Below are 17,874 nucleotides of genomic sequence, written 5' to 3' on the forward strand. Positions count from 1 at the left end.
GATCATGTATTTTTGATAGTTTCATTTTCCTACGATGAGCATTATAAATGCAAAAAGGATGCTCAAAATAATGAGAAACATTATACAATACTGTTTGTGTTGGATAGGCCTAACTTATGAAATACTATGAGATCACATTGTCGTTATTTTAGTATAAAGTGTTAAGGGACAGTTGCATTTTTGCCCTCAGTTGGTTCCTACCCACGGGTTTTATCCTTAATTCTTGAGCTTCTTCAGTTTTGCCCTTACATTTTCCAGCTTGGTCGTCCGAATACCCTACCGTCGAGATTCGGTCCGGTCAAAGGAGTTTGAATGTTACATTGGACCAAACTACCATTGGTAGTAAAGGGGCTATATCACCTACATGCAGGACCCACTCAAAAAATAAATAAAGAAACAAATATACCTCACCCTCTCTCTATTACAGACATGACCTACACAAAAAAAGAAAATATAGAATACACTACTGCAGGATGGTCCAAACGCGACAGTCCAATCAGAGACCCTTAGACCAAACTATGTGCGATGCATCAATCGCAAACGAAGATGTAAAAAAACCGTCAAAAAAGATGCAAAACGTTTGCGATGGCTCTGACATCAAATACGGTTCAGATTGGATTTGCGTGTGCGATGCGTGGCAAACGGTTAATCCATAAGAACTGTTTGCGATGAGGCAGAACAATAGAAACGGGCAACCAGATGAGGGTGTGTGCGATGTGTGGCAAGCGGTTAATCCATAAGAACTGTTTGCGATGAGGCAGAACAACAGAAACAGGCAGTCAGATGAGGGTGTGTGCGATATACGGCATACAGTTCACTAGGATGAACTGTGTGTGATTAGGCAACACAATAGAAACGGTTCAACTCAATAAGATGTGTGTGATACGCGGCAAGCATGTCCATGATCAGAAATGTGTGCGAAGACCAATAATAACACAAACGATTGCTGTTAATGAGCCGTGTGATTTGCTCTGTCTACATAAGAATAACACACACACACACACACACACACACACATATATATATATATATATATATTCACTATTCTGATTCTAGGATCAGAATAACTATTCTGATCACAGTGGCTCTATATAGGGCGCGATGGCATGTTCCTAAGATTCGAACAGAGAAAAATAGACCAACCTACTCGCCCGTACTGCACGTCCCGAACGGCCCATTACAAAACCCAGGAACTTCTCCCCGTGAAGATGCTCTCCACCATCCCCCCGATCCCCGTTGACCAAGCCACCGTGTCGCTCCTACCCGCCAGCCCCGCGCCGCCCCTTCCCGCCGGCCCTGCGCCGCCCCTCCCCGCCGGTCTCACGCCGCCCCTCCGCCCCTCCCCGCCGGCCCCACGCCGTCCCTCCCCGCTGGTCTTGCGCCGCCCCTCCACCTCTCCCCGCTCGGCACGCCCCATCCCTCCAGGCCCATGGCCACCAACCGCCCCGGGCCACCAACCTACCCCCGCCGGCACCGGGCAAGGTGACGCGCACCGCCGTCAACCAGGATGCCGCGCCGCCGCAGCCGCCCTCCATGGGCGCGGATCCAGTAACCAAGGCCGTCCACCGGCGCAGATCCGCCCAGGGCCGCGAGCCCCACCCTCCCAATCCCCCTATCCACGCCCCCCTGCAGCGTGCTCTCCTTGCCAAGGGCGTGTCCTTCTTCGCGCTAACACCGCTGGAGGCGCGACGCCATACCATCCGCCCTTGCCTGACCTTCCTTTTCTCAGCCACCGAGCGCCGGACTCCTTTCGCTCCTCTCCACTTTGCTGCATGTATTAGATCCTCTCTATATCCCTCCTTCGCATTTGCATATGAACTGCAGTGTGGATACAATTTGAGCTTCCGTGTCTCTCTCTGATGCAAAGTTTGCAAGCGTCGTGTTTCGACTGTTCGCCCCAGCAGCCAGGAGGTGCTCCCGTAGCCAACCAAGAACACGGCCAAAACTGGGACATTTTTTGTTCTCAAATGCTTCGCTGCATTTGTGTGTATATGAACATTTTACTCCCTGCCGTTCTTTACATCTTGTGATGTCCGAGTTTGTGATGCAAAATGACTGTTGGATGGATTATGCAGTGAAATGTCACACTGAAAAAAGCTTCTTGGGTGTAATGTAACGAAGAACAGAGAGCAGAGAGATGAAACACATATGAAGTCCAGAGAGATATAGGATAGTAATTCAATGGGAAAAGTAGTGGCACATAAACAAAAAATTGTAGAAAGTGTAAGTGAACAGTATTATGCTCACAAATGGGAATTGTGATTTGATTATTTGTTCATGTGAATTAATGCATTTTGTGTATCAAAAAAAATTATGTGTTGATTATCATGTGTCATAGCAACTTATTTTTTGGAATCTTTGGATGTACAATGTATCATTCAGGAAAGTACATGTTGCAAAAAAAGACTCTCTAGTTATAAACAAACATGCACTTTGCATAAGCCCGTTGACAAAAATAAATCATTGCGAGAAAAGAAGTGCACCGATAAAAAAGATGTTAGTCTTCACAAAACATAATAAGTTGAAACTAATATGGCAACTCAATTTGATGTTTATAAAAAAACCAAGAAGTTGAAGTTAAAATTAACAAAATTGTTCAATGTTTATAAAAAAACCAAGAAGGTCAAATTGAAATAATAGAGAGGTTCGATTTTTTATATAAAAACAGTTCAAAATTTAGTAAAGAAGTGGTTCAATATTTCTTCTTAGTGGCCACATATTGTGTTTCTTTTTGTAAAAAATGTGTATTCCAGCTTTTAAAAACTAGAGGAGTTTGATGTAAAAACTCGGAATTCCATAATTATTAAAGAATAAATCCAACACGTTCAAATTGAAAAAGGGAGTAGTTTGATGTTATTTACAAAATAACAAAAAATATTTTTCACAAATTAAAACAAAGAAGTTCAAACTAAAATAAGCTTGAAGTTCGAAATATGTAAAAACATAAGATTTACATGTTCAAAAAAGAAGGTCATATTTCAAAAACCGAGTAGTTCAAAAAGTTCATAAAAATGGATCTTTTCAAGAAATGCGTAGAAGTTCAATATTTAATTACTAGGACTTTTCTAGTTACTAATGAACAACACCAAGTAGTCCTGATTAAAAAGAAGAAGATCTTTGATGTTTATAAAAAACTTAGATTTTTCCCGAATACTAAAGATTAAAAGCAAGAAATTCAATATAAATAATGGTGTAGTTCAATGTATATAAGAAAGCTCAGGTTTTCTCGTCACTAATGAATAAAACCAAGAAGTTCAATCTGAAAAAGCGGAGCAGATTGATATTTATTTGAAAAAAAATTAGTTTTTCCCAGTTACTAAAGAATGAAACCAATTAGTTCAATTTGAAATAACGAAGAAGTTCGATGTTTCTAAAAAACCTCCAATTTTCACATTTCTAAAAATACACAATGAAGTTCAAATAAAAAGGTAGAGACGTTCAATGTCTATAAAAAATCATGTTATTTTCACATAACCGAGAGACGTTCAGATTGAAAACTATCAGAAGTTCACATACTACACGGTGTGCATTTTATATTAAAAAAAGAATTAAAAGTCAAAGGCTAAAAGTTTTGTTGATAGAATTTCAAGTGCTCACCCCGGGAAAGTTCAAAAATTAAAGAATGTAAATTAGGAAGTATGATTTTTTCGTTACTAAAAGAAATAAAACCAGAAAGTCCATATTAAAAAGATGGAGAAGTTCGATGATTACAGAAAACTCAGATTTTCCTCATTATTAAAGAATGGAAACAAGAAGTTCAAAAATAAAATAAAAAGAAGTTCAACTTTTAAAAATAGAGCGCTTCTAAATTTCACAAGAAAAAATAAGAAATAAACGAGGAAGTCCATATTAAAAAGATGGAGAAGTTCGATGATTATATAAAACTCAAATTTTCCTCGTTATTAAAGAATGGAAACAAGAAGTTCAACAATGAAATAACAAGTTCAACTTTTGAAAATAGAGCGCTTCAAAATTTCATAAAAAAGATTAACAAAAAACCCAGGAAGTCCATATTAAAAAGACGGAGAAGTTCGATCATTATAGAAAACTCAGATTTTCCTCGTTATTAAAGAATAGAAAAAAGAAGTTCAAAAATAAAATAACAAGAAGTTCAACTTTTAGAAATAGAGAACTTCAAAATTCTTAAAAAAAGAGTAAGAAATTCAGGTTAAAATTCATAAAAAAACTCAGATATTTTCACGTAACCGAGAGAAGGTCAGATTGATAACTGCCAGGAGTTCACGTACTACATGGTATACATTTTGTATTAAAAAAGAATAAAAAAGTAAAGACTAAAAGTTTTGTTGTTATAAGTTCAAGTCCTGGGTCGGAGAAAGTTAAAAAAATTATTGTGAGAGAGGTTTGTACAAAAGGAATATCATTTGTGTAACACTGACGAATGGATGAGAAAAATTACAAACGAAAATACGTCACAGAGGTTCAACGTGAAAACAGAGGAAGTTCAACTACTACACTAAATGAATTTCAGATGAAAAACTTTTAAAACCATCACGAGTATGAAAAATGATCAACACGGAAAAGTTTTGTGTTTACAACAGCTTTCCATCGATATATTACTTGCTCAATTACGGTGAGTGGATGGAGAGCTACGAGAAGTGGATGGAGATCTACGAGCAAAAAAACACGTGAAAAACAGAATGAAGTTCAGGTAGGCATGCCGAGAAGTTCAAGTTCTTCACGCGGTGCATTTTCGAAGAATTCGTTTCGCGATAAAGGCAGAACGCATGATCTCGCAGTGTTTGAAATTACTTAAAAACGGCTAGGAATAAGAGAAAACCATCAACTTGAAAAAGTTTCGCATTTCCCGTCGCTTTTCAGTGATATATTATTTGCCCAATTCCGATAAAGTTTGTAGAAATAATGGTAAAAATAAGTTTTTAGCCATTTTCAAAATTGAGTTAAAACAGTAAGGAATTGAGAGAAACAATATATAAAAAAAAGTTTCGCATTTCCTCAAGCTTTCCAATGCCGTATCATTTATTGCATTCGGACGTACGGTTAAACTACTTTTAAACCGTTCAAAATTAGAAAAAACTTTCAACATGAAAAAGTAGAGCATTTTCACAAGCTTTCCAACGCCAGATCATTTGCCTCAATTGGATTAGCCGTTTAGAAATTATATTGAAAATACGAACTCGGCTGTTCGGTTTGCGAAATTTTACGATTTTCCAAATTACTCTTTATCCATAGGGAATTAGAGAAAACTTTCAACATGCCGAAGGAGCGGTTTTGCAGCAGATTTTCAACGCCATATTATTTACCTCATTCCGATAAATGGTTTCGAAATGCGATCAAAAATACGATTCACGTTTTTTGTATGAAGAAAAGATGGTTTTCAAAACTGCTCTTAAACCGATTACATTTTGCCAAAAATTTAACTTGGGTCATTATACTGGTGTCCATAGCTTTCCAACGGTATATCGCAAGCCCCATTTGGACACCTTTTAGCTGAAGTTCAACCTAGTACTCGGGGAAGGTCAGGCGTGTTACTCGGGAAGTTCATGTTGTGATCAGAATATTATTCCCGTGATCAGAATAGTGTTTATGTGTATATATATATATATATATATATATATATATATATATATATATATATAGTGATGTTATTCATCACCCAGGGTGCAAAATAAGTTATTCTTCACCCGAGGTAATCTTACGATGACTTTCATAATTAAATTACATTTGGTATTCAAATAATTACATTCTTATTGAGTCACTACATAAAATTTGGTATAAGAAAATAAAAATATAGCTCATAAGACAAGAAAATTTGAAGTTTATGTATATTTTACACTATGTTTTACGTTTGTAATTTTACATAACACAAAATATTTTTTACGGCGATTATATATTTTCTTACGGTCTCTTTTTATGTCAGAAATAAGACAAAACTTACAGAACGTAAAATTACTGTGCATTGGTGGTAAAATAGAGGGGATGAAGAATAATTATTCTTCACCCAGGGTGACGAATAGTCAATCCCTATATAAACATCCAATTGCATAAATGACTTTATAGATCTGTAACATCACAACTTTCAATTTGGATGTTATACATATATCATCATATGCACATCATATTTATTCCAGCATTTTGTTGTGGTCCTAGAAATCTTAATCAACTCAAGGACCCAAGGAGAGAGTTGGAGGTTTCACAAAATTCATATTTGATTTATTTCAAATTTAAAAAGAGGATCAATTTGATTTTATTATTTTCTCTCCAATTATTCCCAATATTAAAAATAAATGAGAGAAGATAATATGACTTCTTCAACCAAAGAGAAAAATTGGAGAATTTTTCTTAAAATCAAATTATTATTTTATTGGTATTTTATTTGCTATTTTATTCGAATTAGAAAAATATTGCATTTTTGAAAATTGCATCTTAGTCCAGAAAAATGTTCATCTTGTCCTAAATATTAGGTTTGGACGGTGAAAATTGTTTCTGGAATTTTTAGAATTTCTTATATTTATTTAGGATTTTTCTTTAGCGGTGATATTATTTAAAAAAAGTTCGGACCGACTGGGCCGAAGCCCAGCCGGCTTAGCCGTCGCCTCTCTCTCCCGTGCGGGAACTGGACTCGCCGGAATCCTGGTTCACGCCGTCGCCGCCCAACCCCTCCTCCAAGTCGGAGGAGCCCGGCCCCTTCGCCCCACCCCCTCTTCTCCTCGTCAAACCCCGCCGCCGCCGCCTCCACCACAGCCGCAGTCCCGCCGCTGCCGCCACTCGCGCCGCCGCCTGCCGTGCCGCCTGCCGCCTAGCGCCGCCGCCGTCGCTGCTGCTAGCCGCCGCCGTCGTCGCCCCGCCTCGCCGCAGCCTCGCCACCGCCAAGCCGCCATCGCCGGAGCCGCCGCCGCCGTCTACCGATCCGATCCGCCGAGCCGCCGGTTTTTTTGACGAACAGGTATAACCTCCGAACCGTCCCGGTTTTTTTAGGTTTTCTCGTTTCTTTTAGAATAGATCAATTTTCGTTTTTATTTTAGTTATTAAACGAACGTTCGTTCGGCTTAACGGACGGTTTTCGTTGGATTTGTTCTGTTAGCGAACGTTCGCGCTGTAGTTTTTTCTTTTTAGTTTATTTTTGGCAGGGACCTATGCGCGAATAGTTTTCTCGCGATTTAGCCCCTGATCTTAAAACTAGCATAACTTTTTACTCATTTATTCAAATTAGATGAAACCAGTGCCTTAATCTTCGTATCGTTCTGTTCTTTCCAGTTAACCAACTTGAACAAGAATTTTCTACTGAAAAATTTGAGTTTAGTTCAGATTAGTAAACGATCTTGTTTCTTTCTATTTTGAGTTTCGTTTCTCCGTTTGAGTTGTTTCTTTTTGCAAATCGTAGCTAATCACATGTACCTACTGTTAAGATCTAATCCACATGATAATAATGCTGTAGGATCTTACTTTTTCATAGTCTAAGCCGTTTGCTTGTTTCGTGTTTGATTTGGATCTTTTCTCGGTTTTCTCATTGTTTCATTTGAGTGATTGCTTATGTGTGCTACTGTTTGTCTACGCTAGATTACCCGGAGTGCGAAGCTTGTTACTACGAATCTCTAGAGTTTGCAGATCATCAGTAAGGCAAGTTACACTTTGATCATACTCTTCTATACCTAGTTTTTACTATGCATTAGTATCAACCCTCAAATAATTGCATGAGTAGGATTGGGAACATGTGGTTTGGTTGTACTGCTTGAGGTAGGAACCTAATACCTTTTGATCACCGAGGGAATATATGTTATGCTTATTTATTGCTTAGCCATGCTCGTAGACGGGGATTGGATCGTGATTTACACATGGAAGTTTGAGAGTTATTAATCATGGATAACATTAAGGTGGCAACTTTAATATACATCTGGGTGGACTGGTTGAGGCACCTGGGGAACCCAGTGTTGCCTATTTAAGGAAATCCTGGAGTACCCGTGTGATTTTTCCTTCGGTTCGCCACCCAGGCTCAAAGGGATCATAAGATTATTCATGCTAGAAACTTCCGTGTGCAGCCACAAGCCATTATGGGCTCTGGCATAGTTGAGTAAGTTGCGTGAGCTCTTGAGAGGTGGACTAGCTGATGTAGGGGAAAGTAGGTGTACCGGTCCGCCCGGAGTAGAGAGTAAGTGCTTCAGAAAGACTATGTCTCGATCATCGGATCATGGATGCGGTCGAGTCTTGTGGGAAAAAGTGCACAAACCTTTGCAGAGTGTATAAACTAATCATGGTTAGCCATGTCCCCGATTATGGACATCTTGGGTATCTGGTACTTGAATTATTGATTTGATCTCATCACTTTACTTAATGAACTTATTGGGTTAATGATGATACTTTTAATTGGGATTTGAGTTGGGGTTACCTTCTCAAATTTTGAGCAACTTGGGAGTAGTTAAATAAATGTATTCCTTTGTTGTAAGGAAAAACTAGCTTTATGCAAAATCATAAACTTAGAGCCTCCACCAGCCAAATATTGCATGTAGATATAGTTCTTGCATTTCATTGCTTTTACAGTGTAACTCTCTGCCAGCATATTCAATGTGCTGACTGATGTCTACTACACAACCTTCTTCTTGTAGACGTTGTTGGGCCTCCAAGTGCAGAGGTTTGTAGGAAAGTAGCAAATTTCCCTCAAGTGGATGACTTAAGGTTTATCAATGAAGATGGTCACTCTCAAACAACCCTGCAACCAAATAACAAAGAGTCTCTTGTGTCCCCAACACACCCAATACAATGGCAAATTGTATAGCTGCACTAGTTCGGCGAAGAGATCGTGATACAAGTGCAATATGGATGATAGATATAGGTTTTTGTAATCTGAAAATATAAAAACAGCAAGGTAACAAGTGGTAAAAGTGAGCGTAAACGGTATTGCATTGCTAGGAAACAAGGCCTAGGGTTCGTACTTTCACTAGTGCAAGTTCTCTCAACAATAATAACATAATTGGATCATATAACTATCCCTGAACATGCAACAAAGAGTCACTCCAAAGTCACTAATAGCGGAGAACAAACGAAGAGATTATGGTAGGGTACGAAACCACCTCAAAGTTATTCTTTCTGATCTATCTATTCAAGAGTCTGTAGTAAAATAACACGAAGCTATTCTTTCCGTTCGATCTATCATAGAGTTCGTACTAGAATAACACCTTAAGATACAAATCAACCAAAACCCTAATGTCACCTATATACTCCAATGTCACCTCAAGTATCTGTGGGTATGATTATACGATATGCATCACACAATCTCAGATTCATCTATTCAACCAACACAAAAAACTTCAAAGAGTGCCCCAAAGTTTCTACCAGAGAGTCAAGACGAAAACGTGTGCCAACCCCTATGCATAAGTTCACAATGTTACGGAACACGCAAGTTGATCACCAAAACATACATCTAGTAGATCACGTGAATATCCCATTCTCACCATAGATAAGCACATGCAAGACATACATCAAGTGTTCTCAAATCCTTAAAGACTCAATCCGATAAGATAACTTCAAAGGGAAAACTCAATCCATTACAAGAGAGTAAAGGGGGAGAAACATCATAAGATCCAACTATAATAACAAAGCTCGCGATACATCAAGATCGTGCCAAATCAAGAACACGAGAGAGAGAGAGATCAAACACATAGCTACTGGTACATACCCTCAGCCCTGAGGGTGAACTACTCCCTTCTCGTCATGGAGAGCGCCGGGATGATGAAGATGGCCACCGGTGATGGATTCCCCCTCCGGCCGGGTGCCGGAACGGGCTCCCGAGAGGTTTTTGGTGGCTACAGAGGCTTGCGGCGGCGGAACTCCCGATCTATGGTGCTCCTGGATGTTTTCGGGGTATATGGATATATATAGGCGAAAGAAGTCGGTCAGGGGAGCCACGAGGGGCCCACGAGGGTTGGGGGCGCGCCCTGGACCCTCGTGGCCACCTCGTTGCTTCCCTGACGTCTACTCCAAGTCTCCTGGATTCCGTTTGTTCCAAAAATAACTCTCCCGAAGGTTTCATTCGTTTGGACTCCGTTTGATATTCCTTTTCTGCGAAACACTGAAATAGGCAAAAAAACTGCAATTTGGGCTGGGCCTCCGGTTAATAGGTTAGTCCCAAAAATAATATAAAAGTCTTTCCTTAATAATAATAAAGCACGGGTTGAGTCTGGCGGGTTCACTGCCGCGGCGCTTTTACAAAAAGGCCCCTGTGGTTTTTATGCATTCAACCCACAGTCCCTACTGTAGTGTATCTGAAAAAAATGTTTCGTTTTATAGAAACCCCCTATATCTGTAAGAATTCAATCCGCGCTCCCTCGCGATCCCATCTCAACCTCCAGCCCGCTGCAACCTCCTGCCCCGCCCCGCCCCGCCCCGCCGCCACCGCGCGCCGCCGGCCATTGCCGCGCACAGCCGCCTCCTACCCCGCCGGTGCGCCTACCTCTGTTGCCATGGAGCGCCGCCCTCCAGGTGGACCCCTCCTCGGGAAAGATCAACTCCCATCGCAAGACGGCGAGCACGTCGCCGCCCCATCCATCGTGGCACCACCCTCGATCCCGCTTCTCTCGTAGAGCAGGCGACAGGTCCATCCATCATGGGACTGAGCTCCGCGCTTGGTTCGTACGCGTTGCCGGCGACTACCCTAGCTGCAAGGAGAGGGGAAGGGGTGGAGACAAGGGCACTCCCGAGTCCAACGACCCCCACCATCAGCTGGCCGGCCCGTAGTCGTTGGCCACTTTGGCCGGCACATCGAGATGTGCATGGGCAAAGTAAACCCCCATTCAATTTGTGCATCTGCAGATCTGCCATAGACACAGCTGTGCTAAATTTTATTGTACGTTCCCCTTTTATTGAACTCTTTGTATGTTCTGTTTCACAATTTGGCTGTTGACTGAGTAGCCAAAGTTTGATATGATTCGTCCATGTATGTGTTAATTTTGCCCAAATAAAGTTTGATGCTTGAGCCAGTACCTTCATGGTTTGCGAACGACTCTTTACAGTTTGAAGGCTCATCACTATCGTCTAATTAGTACCCTTTCAAAAGTATATATACATGTATTTTACATCCACATATTCTTCAGTAACCTGATGCTTTTCACCATGGCACTCGAGGTACTGACTGAAAGTTTGAACCAGAACGGAAGTTTGAAGCACACTGAGTGAACCATCATTATCGGCCAGGCTGCAGAGTGGCCGAACTATATCTGCATGACTGCACCCACTATGCAGGCGAGTAATTCTTATCCTAAAACTCGCTGCTCTAAAATGAAAAAAAACTTGTAGACTATATCAACAATAACACTCTTGACCTGATTATGACGCAAAGGAAGTGAACTACAACAAGAGATATGAGCTGCATCTCCTCAAGCGGCACCACAAAATCCTCGCAGTAGGGCTACGTTCCTTCCATCAAGAGAGACAAACACCGGAAGACAAGGTCACTTTGAGGTGAGATAGCATTGATCTTCAGATGAGGCTTTAGCGAGTTTTCCTGTCTTGCCTGATCTAATATTTACTAATTAGAGTGTTAGCCAATGAAATTAGTTGATAATTCTCATGGAGAGGATTTCGATGTTGTGTGCTGTACTGTTATTTCTTCATACACATGCTAAGTCTCAGATTATCTTCATTGTATATTTAATCCTTCTGCCTCTCAGACCTAAGATGTGTATGTTCTGAATATTTTATACGTTTGACATTTTTGCGTACCATCTTTCCAGATTTCTTGGATTAATGTCAATAGATTGTATAATCCTGCTGGTAATCAGAATATATATAGATCTCTTCCTGTCCAAAATACAGTCATGCATGGTGTACTTGAGTTGTACACCATCTGAATTACATAGTTTCCATTTTATAAAAGAATAAGGCGCCAAATTAGTGAAGTTAATATGTAAAAAGATTGTATGAAATTATCCTCCAACAGTAACTATGCAATTAATCTTCATTTCTAACATCAAATCATTGTTTTATCTCTTCAGTGTGAGCATATATAACATAATGTTTTTTCTATTTATCTATATTTAATTACTGATATGTAATTTCAGTTGACACAGAGAGGACTCGTCGATTTAATTGGAGAATATCCTTCTATTCCAGATATATTAACCAGCGTACGACCCTGTCACCGCATCCTTCCTATGTCAAGAAGCACAAAAGCTCCACCACGATGACTTCTAAGAGCATCTCCAGCCGTTGCCCCCCCCCCCCCCCCCCCAGGACGCATAAAAATCGCCCCTGGGGGCGAGCCGGCGATTCGTTCGGCGCTGGGGGCGGTTTTGCGCCCAGTGGTCGCCCCCAGCTCGCCCCCAGTCGCCAATTTTGGCCCACTTTTGAAGCCCCATTTCGGCGAAAAAGGCCCATATGGGCGAGAATAGGCCCATATTCGCCGTGGCTCGGCGTTCAATTATCAACATAAATATTATTTTTATCACATATTTCATCACAGAAAATTTAAATACTTCAACAAAATAGTTCAACAACAAATAGTTCAATACAAATTATATAGTTCAACAAATAAAAACTCATATTTCATCACACGTCGCGCCCGGTGTCGCCCTTGAGCCTCCATAGGTGCTCTATCAGATATTGCTGCAGTTGATGATGCACCTGTGGGTCTCGGATCTCCTGACGCATACTGAGGTAGGCAGTCCAGGTTGCCGGTAGCTGGTGATCAACTTGGGCAAGAGGACCCTGCCTGTGGTATGGTTCAGTGTCAAACACTGGCTCTTCCCGCTCGCTCTCAATGATCATGTTGTGCAAGATGACACGGCAGGTCATGATCTCCCACATTTGATCTTTCGACCAGGTCTGAGCGGGGTACCGGACAACAACAAATCAAGATTGGAGCACACCAAATGCCTGCTCGACATCCTTCCTGCAAGCCTCCTGAATCTTCGCAAACCAGGCGTTCTTGCCTCCAGGCACAGGGTTTTTGATGGTCTTCACAAATGTCGACCATCTCGGATAGATGCCATTAGCTAGATAGTACCCCTTGTTATAGTGCCGCCCATTGATCTCGAAGTTCACCGGAGGAGAATGACCTTCAATAAGCTTGGCAAAGACAGGAGAGCACTGCAGCACGTTGATGTCATTGTGAGTTCCTGGCATACCAAAGAAGGAGTGCCAAATCCAGAGGTCCTGTGTGGCCACTGCCTCAAGTACCACACTTCAACCGCCTTTGGCGCCTTTGTACACCTTGCGCGCGGTGGGCATGCACCCGCCGCTAAACTGCCCCTCCGCGGCCGGAAACGCCCAGCTGGTGTCGGAGGGGCTGCAGCGGCGAACCTCTGCTATTTTTCCGGCGGGGAATGGCTATCTACCGGTGAAGGGCGGCGGGGCGGCGCCGAGATATACCTAGTGGCGGCCGAGAGCGCGGGGGGTGGGAGGCGAGTCGGGGAAGAAAATCTTGACTTTTCACCTGACGGCGTGGGCCAGCCGCACTTTTCCCTTGCGCCGGAGCCCCCAAGCGCCCCCAGCGCGCCGAGTTCGGCCTGTGGCCGCCGGGTGGAAAAAAGGGCCGAACCGGCGCTTTTCGTCGTCCTGGGGGCGCGACTGGACCTTTTTTCGGCGCCGGCGCCGAAAAAGTCGCCTGGGGGCCTGTTGGGGGCGCGGCTGGAGATGCTCTAACTCTGAAGATTTGGAATCCTAGGCACCAGACTTGCGTGCTTGCGGCATGTCAGGTGCCACACTTTCATTGCGACAGGGCACATGTAGAAGTGGTGCACTGCTTTTTTTTTTGAGAATTCTCGCCTGCTTTATTTATTCAAGAGCAATTGTCATAGGTACAAGATTTGGGTCATGGGGGTTGCCCAACCAAACATGTCTACCTATGTCTAGGTTACAAGCAAACTTGGCGAGATTGTGAACTTCATAATTGAAGTTCCTACGCTCGAAAACAAAAGAGCAAGAAATAAAGCTATTATAGTGGTTCATTATTTCATGTACCAGTGCAGCATTGGGGCCTCCTGTCCCCCTATTGATGTCATTTACCGCCTCTTGGCAGTGTGATGCCACGCAAATCTTCTGCTGTCCCAGGTCATCCGCCAAAGCAAGCGCCTCGCGGCACGCATATGTCTCCAGAGTTAGGGGATCCGTGATCCCATAGTAAACCATCGCCGATGACCCCAAATAATGTCCTTCCTGGTCGCGGCACAGGGCTGCAACTGCTCCGCCTCTCCGTGAACGCACCACAGCCCCATCAACGTTAATCTTCGCGGTGCCACTTGGTGGAGGGAGCCACCTCTTCGGTCGAGGTGGTGCAGCTACAGGAGTACCAACTTGCACTCCTCCAACGCTCATATGTCCCAACTCGTCAATGTAATTATTGATAAAAGACGCCGTATGTTGAGGGCTCTGAAAAATTGATTCATAGATAGCCTTCCTCCTGGCATACCAGATAGACCACAGCGTGATGACCATCCTTGTAAAGCTAGCATGGTCCATCTTCTCATTAAGTTCAAACAGCCATATTCTTGCGTTAGATTCCTCATTCTCAGACATGAGTGACACTAGATTTTCATCCGAAAGCGCCCACACGCAACGGGACATGGTGCATGCAACCAAGGCATGGCGCCATGAATCCTCACATCCACATAGCGGACATACATCTCTATCTGACATGTTTCGTCTCTTCAAGACATCCGTTGTGGGGAGTGACTGGTGAGCAAGCCTCGAAAGGAAGATCCTCACCTTCGACGGGATCTTAAGTTTCCACAAGGATGTCCAAGCTTTTTCATCCTTTTCAGTGTGAGATGATACGCTACTTCCGTTCAGCCACTCCTCCCTCTGCAATTTTGTCTTAAGCAAGAACTTATAAGCTGAACTAACACTGAACTTGCCTTTCTTGTCCGGATACCAAGCCCAAAAGTCCTCTACATTGCGGGTACATACCGGGATCTTCAAGATAGCATCAGCATCCATGGGCAGGAACACAGTCCGGACCAGAGCCTCATTCCAGGAGGCTGTTGCCGGGGAGAGCAACTCCGAACGTACCTAGGAGGATTAACAACCAGTGACGTGATGGGCCTTGGCGTCATCTCCTTCGGTATCCAGTTATCGCTCCATATCTCCGTTGTTTGGCCATTACCAATCCTGCGAATGATTCCCTGCTTTAACAAATCCCGTCCCTCCAGTATAGCTCGCCATATCTGAGACGGTCTAGACCCCAACTCCGCATTAAGGATCGTCCTGTCGGGGTAGTATGCAGCCTTCAAAATTCTTGCACTCAAACTCATCGGTTCTTGTAAGAGTCTCCAAGCCCGACGAGCCAGCAGAGATAGGTTGAAAATCTCAAGATCCCTGAAGCCTAGCCCGCCTAGGTGTTTCGGGCGTGTCATCACATCCCATGACACCCAAGCCGGCTTGCGTTCTCCCTGCTTGCAGCCCCACCAAAATTTTCTGATGATGGATTTAATATGATCACATAAGCCTCTTGGGAGTTTAAAACATGACATAGAGAACACCGGGATAGCTTGGGCTACCGATTTAATTAGCACATCTTTCCCACCCGCAGACAGGCATTTGCTCATCCATCCCTTAACCTTGTCCCAAACTCTGTCACTCAAATATTTAAACGTGCCCTTCTTTGAGTGACCTACGTCCGTTGGCATGCCCAAGTATCTGTCGCTTAATGATTCATTAGGAACCTGCAAGTGGCCTTTGACAGCATCACGTACTATCTCTGGGCAACCTTTACTAAAGAAGATTGAAGATTTATCCTTGTTTATCCTTTGACCAGATGCCAAACAATATGTGTCCAACAGGTTTGATACTGCTTCCGCTCCATCAACCCTCGCCCTGAAAAACAGCAGGCTATCATCCGCGAATAAAAGTTGGTTCACCACCGGCGCCGATGGTGCCAGCTTAATGCCGCTGAGCTGGGATGATTGATTCTGGGATTTTAAGAGGCACGAAAGGCCCTCTGCTGCTAACAAGAAAAGGTATGGAGAGATTGGATCTCCCTGTCGAATACCCCTTGTAGGATTAAAAACTTCTGACTTCACACCATTGAACATTATTGAGAAAGATACTGAGCTCACCATGTTCATCACAACGGTCACCCATGGTGCCGCAAAACCCAACTTCTCCATAATCACTCTCAAATAAGTCCACTCCACACGATCGTATGCCTTCATCATATCAAGTTTCAGAGCTGCAAAACTGCTATTCTTTGACCTGTTCCTCTTCATAAAATGTAAGCATTCATATGCCGAGATTATGTTATCAGTTATTAGCCTTCCCGGTACGAAAGCCGACTGCTCCTCAGATATAATATCCGGAAGAATTGACTTGAGACGATTTGCTAGCACTTTTGAAGCGATTTTATAAAACATGTTACACAAACTTATAGGCCGGAACTGAGTGAGCAAGGTTGGATTAGATACCTTTGGAATAAGGACCAGGAGGGTATCATTCAAGCATGCAGGGCTCTCCTCGCCCCTAACAATGGCCAGCACTGCCCTCGTAACTGCTTCTCCACATACATCCCAGTGTCTCTGAAAGAAGTGAGCTGGAAACCCGTCTGGACCTTGAGCTTTTCTGGGGAACATCTGAAAAAGAGCACTCCTGACCTCCTTCGCCACGTACGGGGCCAACAATGAAGCATTCATCTCCGCAGTAACCTTCAAGGGCACATGTTGAAGAACGTCCTGTATCCCAACAACTCCCTCTGAAGTGTAAAGTTGTTTGTAAAATTCCAGAGCCATCTGCTGCATCTCCGTTAATTCCGTGGTCACCTCTCCGTCCGGTTTTTGCAAAGCCTTAATCAGGTTCTTTCTCCTCCGCATGGAAGCTCGCATGTGGAAGAAACGAGAGTTTCGATGCCCTGCAGATAGCCACTCAACCCGAGATCGCTGTCTCCACATCAACTCTTCTCGTAGATATAGTTCAACTAGCCGGTCGTTGATCTTGATCTCCGCATGGGAAGGACCGACCCTCATGCAATCACTCCGAAGGCGATCTAGCTCTTTCTTTAGGCAGCGTATTTCTCCCCGAACACTACCAAATGTAGTTCTTGACCAGTCGCCCAGGTTATTCGCTAGAGCCTCGAGATTTGTGCGGACTTCACCCGCGGTTAGATTATGACCATTGGGCTCCCAAGCTGCATGCACCGCGGGCTTCAAATCAGGGTGAGTCTCCCACATCACCTCGTACCTGAATTGCTTTACTTTTTTGGGTCCTCCACTCGGTTGGGTTAGCTGTAGTAGGATGGCCGAATGATCCGAAGTCGCTGATGTGATATGTTGTACAGCCGCCGATGGGAACAATCCACACCAGTCCACCGAGCCCAATGCCCTATCCAGCCTGACTCGTGTTCACGAGCCACCTGTTACTTTCTTGTCATAAGTCCACTTTATACCTTTGTATCCGAGGTCAAGTAGACCACAAACTTCAACCGCATCTCTGAAACCCTGGATTTGTGATTGACTCCTCGACCCAATGCCATCATGTTCATCATGTCTCAGCACCTCATTGAAATCACCAATACACACCCACGGCAAATCTTGGAGAGTGGACAGGTTCTTCATCGTGTTCCAGGTATGATGGCGAAGGGGGGTCTGAGCTTCACCATAGAAACAAGAGAGCCTCCATGGTTGATCACCTACGCCTGTAATCTTGCAATCAATATGATACTTAGAGTAACCCAAAATCTCATTTTTTATTTCATTATTCCAAAAAACAGCCAAACGTCCACTCCTACCGGAGGCATCAACAGCAAAAGAACAACCGTAACCTAAAGTACTTTTCAAGTTTTCAGCTCTCTCCCCACTGATTTGGGTTTCAACTAAATAAAGCACTCTAGGGGCAAACTTATTCGCGAGTTCGCGCAGCTCTTGAACTGTCGAGGCGTTGCCAATCCCCCGACAGTTCCAGCGTAGAAGATTCATT

The 17,874-nt window shown here is 43.3% G+C and overlaps 1 protein-coding gene across 1 annotated transcript; it reads right to left on the bottom strand.

Moving 5' to 3' along the window:
- Nucleotides 1-13,746: 13,746 nt before the first annotated feature.
- On the bottom strand, nucleotides 13,747-17,129 carry LOC141040597 (uncharacterized). The gene is made up of 3 exons (XM_073506708.1): nucleotides 15,468-17,129; nucleotides 14,878-14,979; nucleotides 13,747-14,772 (listed from the first exon to the last, which is right to left on the bottom strand). Exons 1-3 carry the CDS (start codon nucleotides 17,127-17,129, stop codon nucleotides 13,747-13,749), a joined length of 2,790 nt encoding a protein of 929 aa, XP_073362809.1.
- Between the last annotated feature and the right edge of the window lie 745 nt (nucleotides 17,130-17,874).

This window comes from Aegilops tauschii, chromosome 2 (genome assembly GCF_002575655.3).
Source record: "Aegilops tauschii subsp. strangulata cultivar AL8/78 chromosome 2, Aet v6.0, whole genome shotgun sequence".
NCBI lineage: Eukaryota > Viridiplantae > Streptophyta > Magnoliopsida > Poales > Poaceae > Aegilops > Aegilops tauschii.

Coding starts and splice junctions, on each gene's coding strand:
- LOC141040597 (XM_073506708.1), bottom strand. CDS start 17,129: ATGTGGGAGACTCACCCTGATTTGAAGCCCGCGGTGCATGCAGCTTGG. Junction 14,980..15,467: donor AAGATGTGCTAATTAAATCG/GTAGCCCAAGCT, acceptor TAATCCTCCTAG/GTACGTTCGGAGTTGCTCTC. Junction 14,773..14,877: donor ATGCTATCTTGAAGATCCCG/GTATGTACCCGC, acceptor ACAAAATTGCAG/AGGGAGGAGTGGCTGAACGG.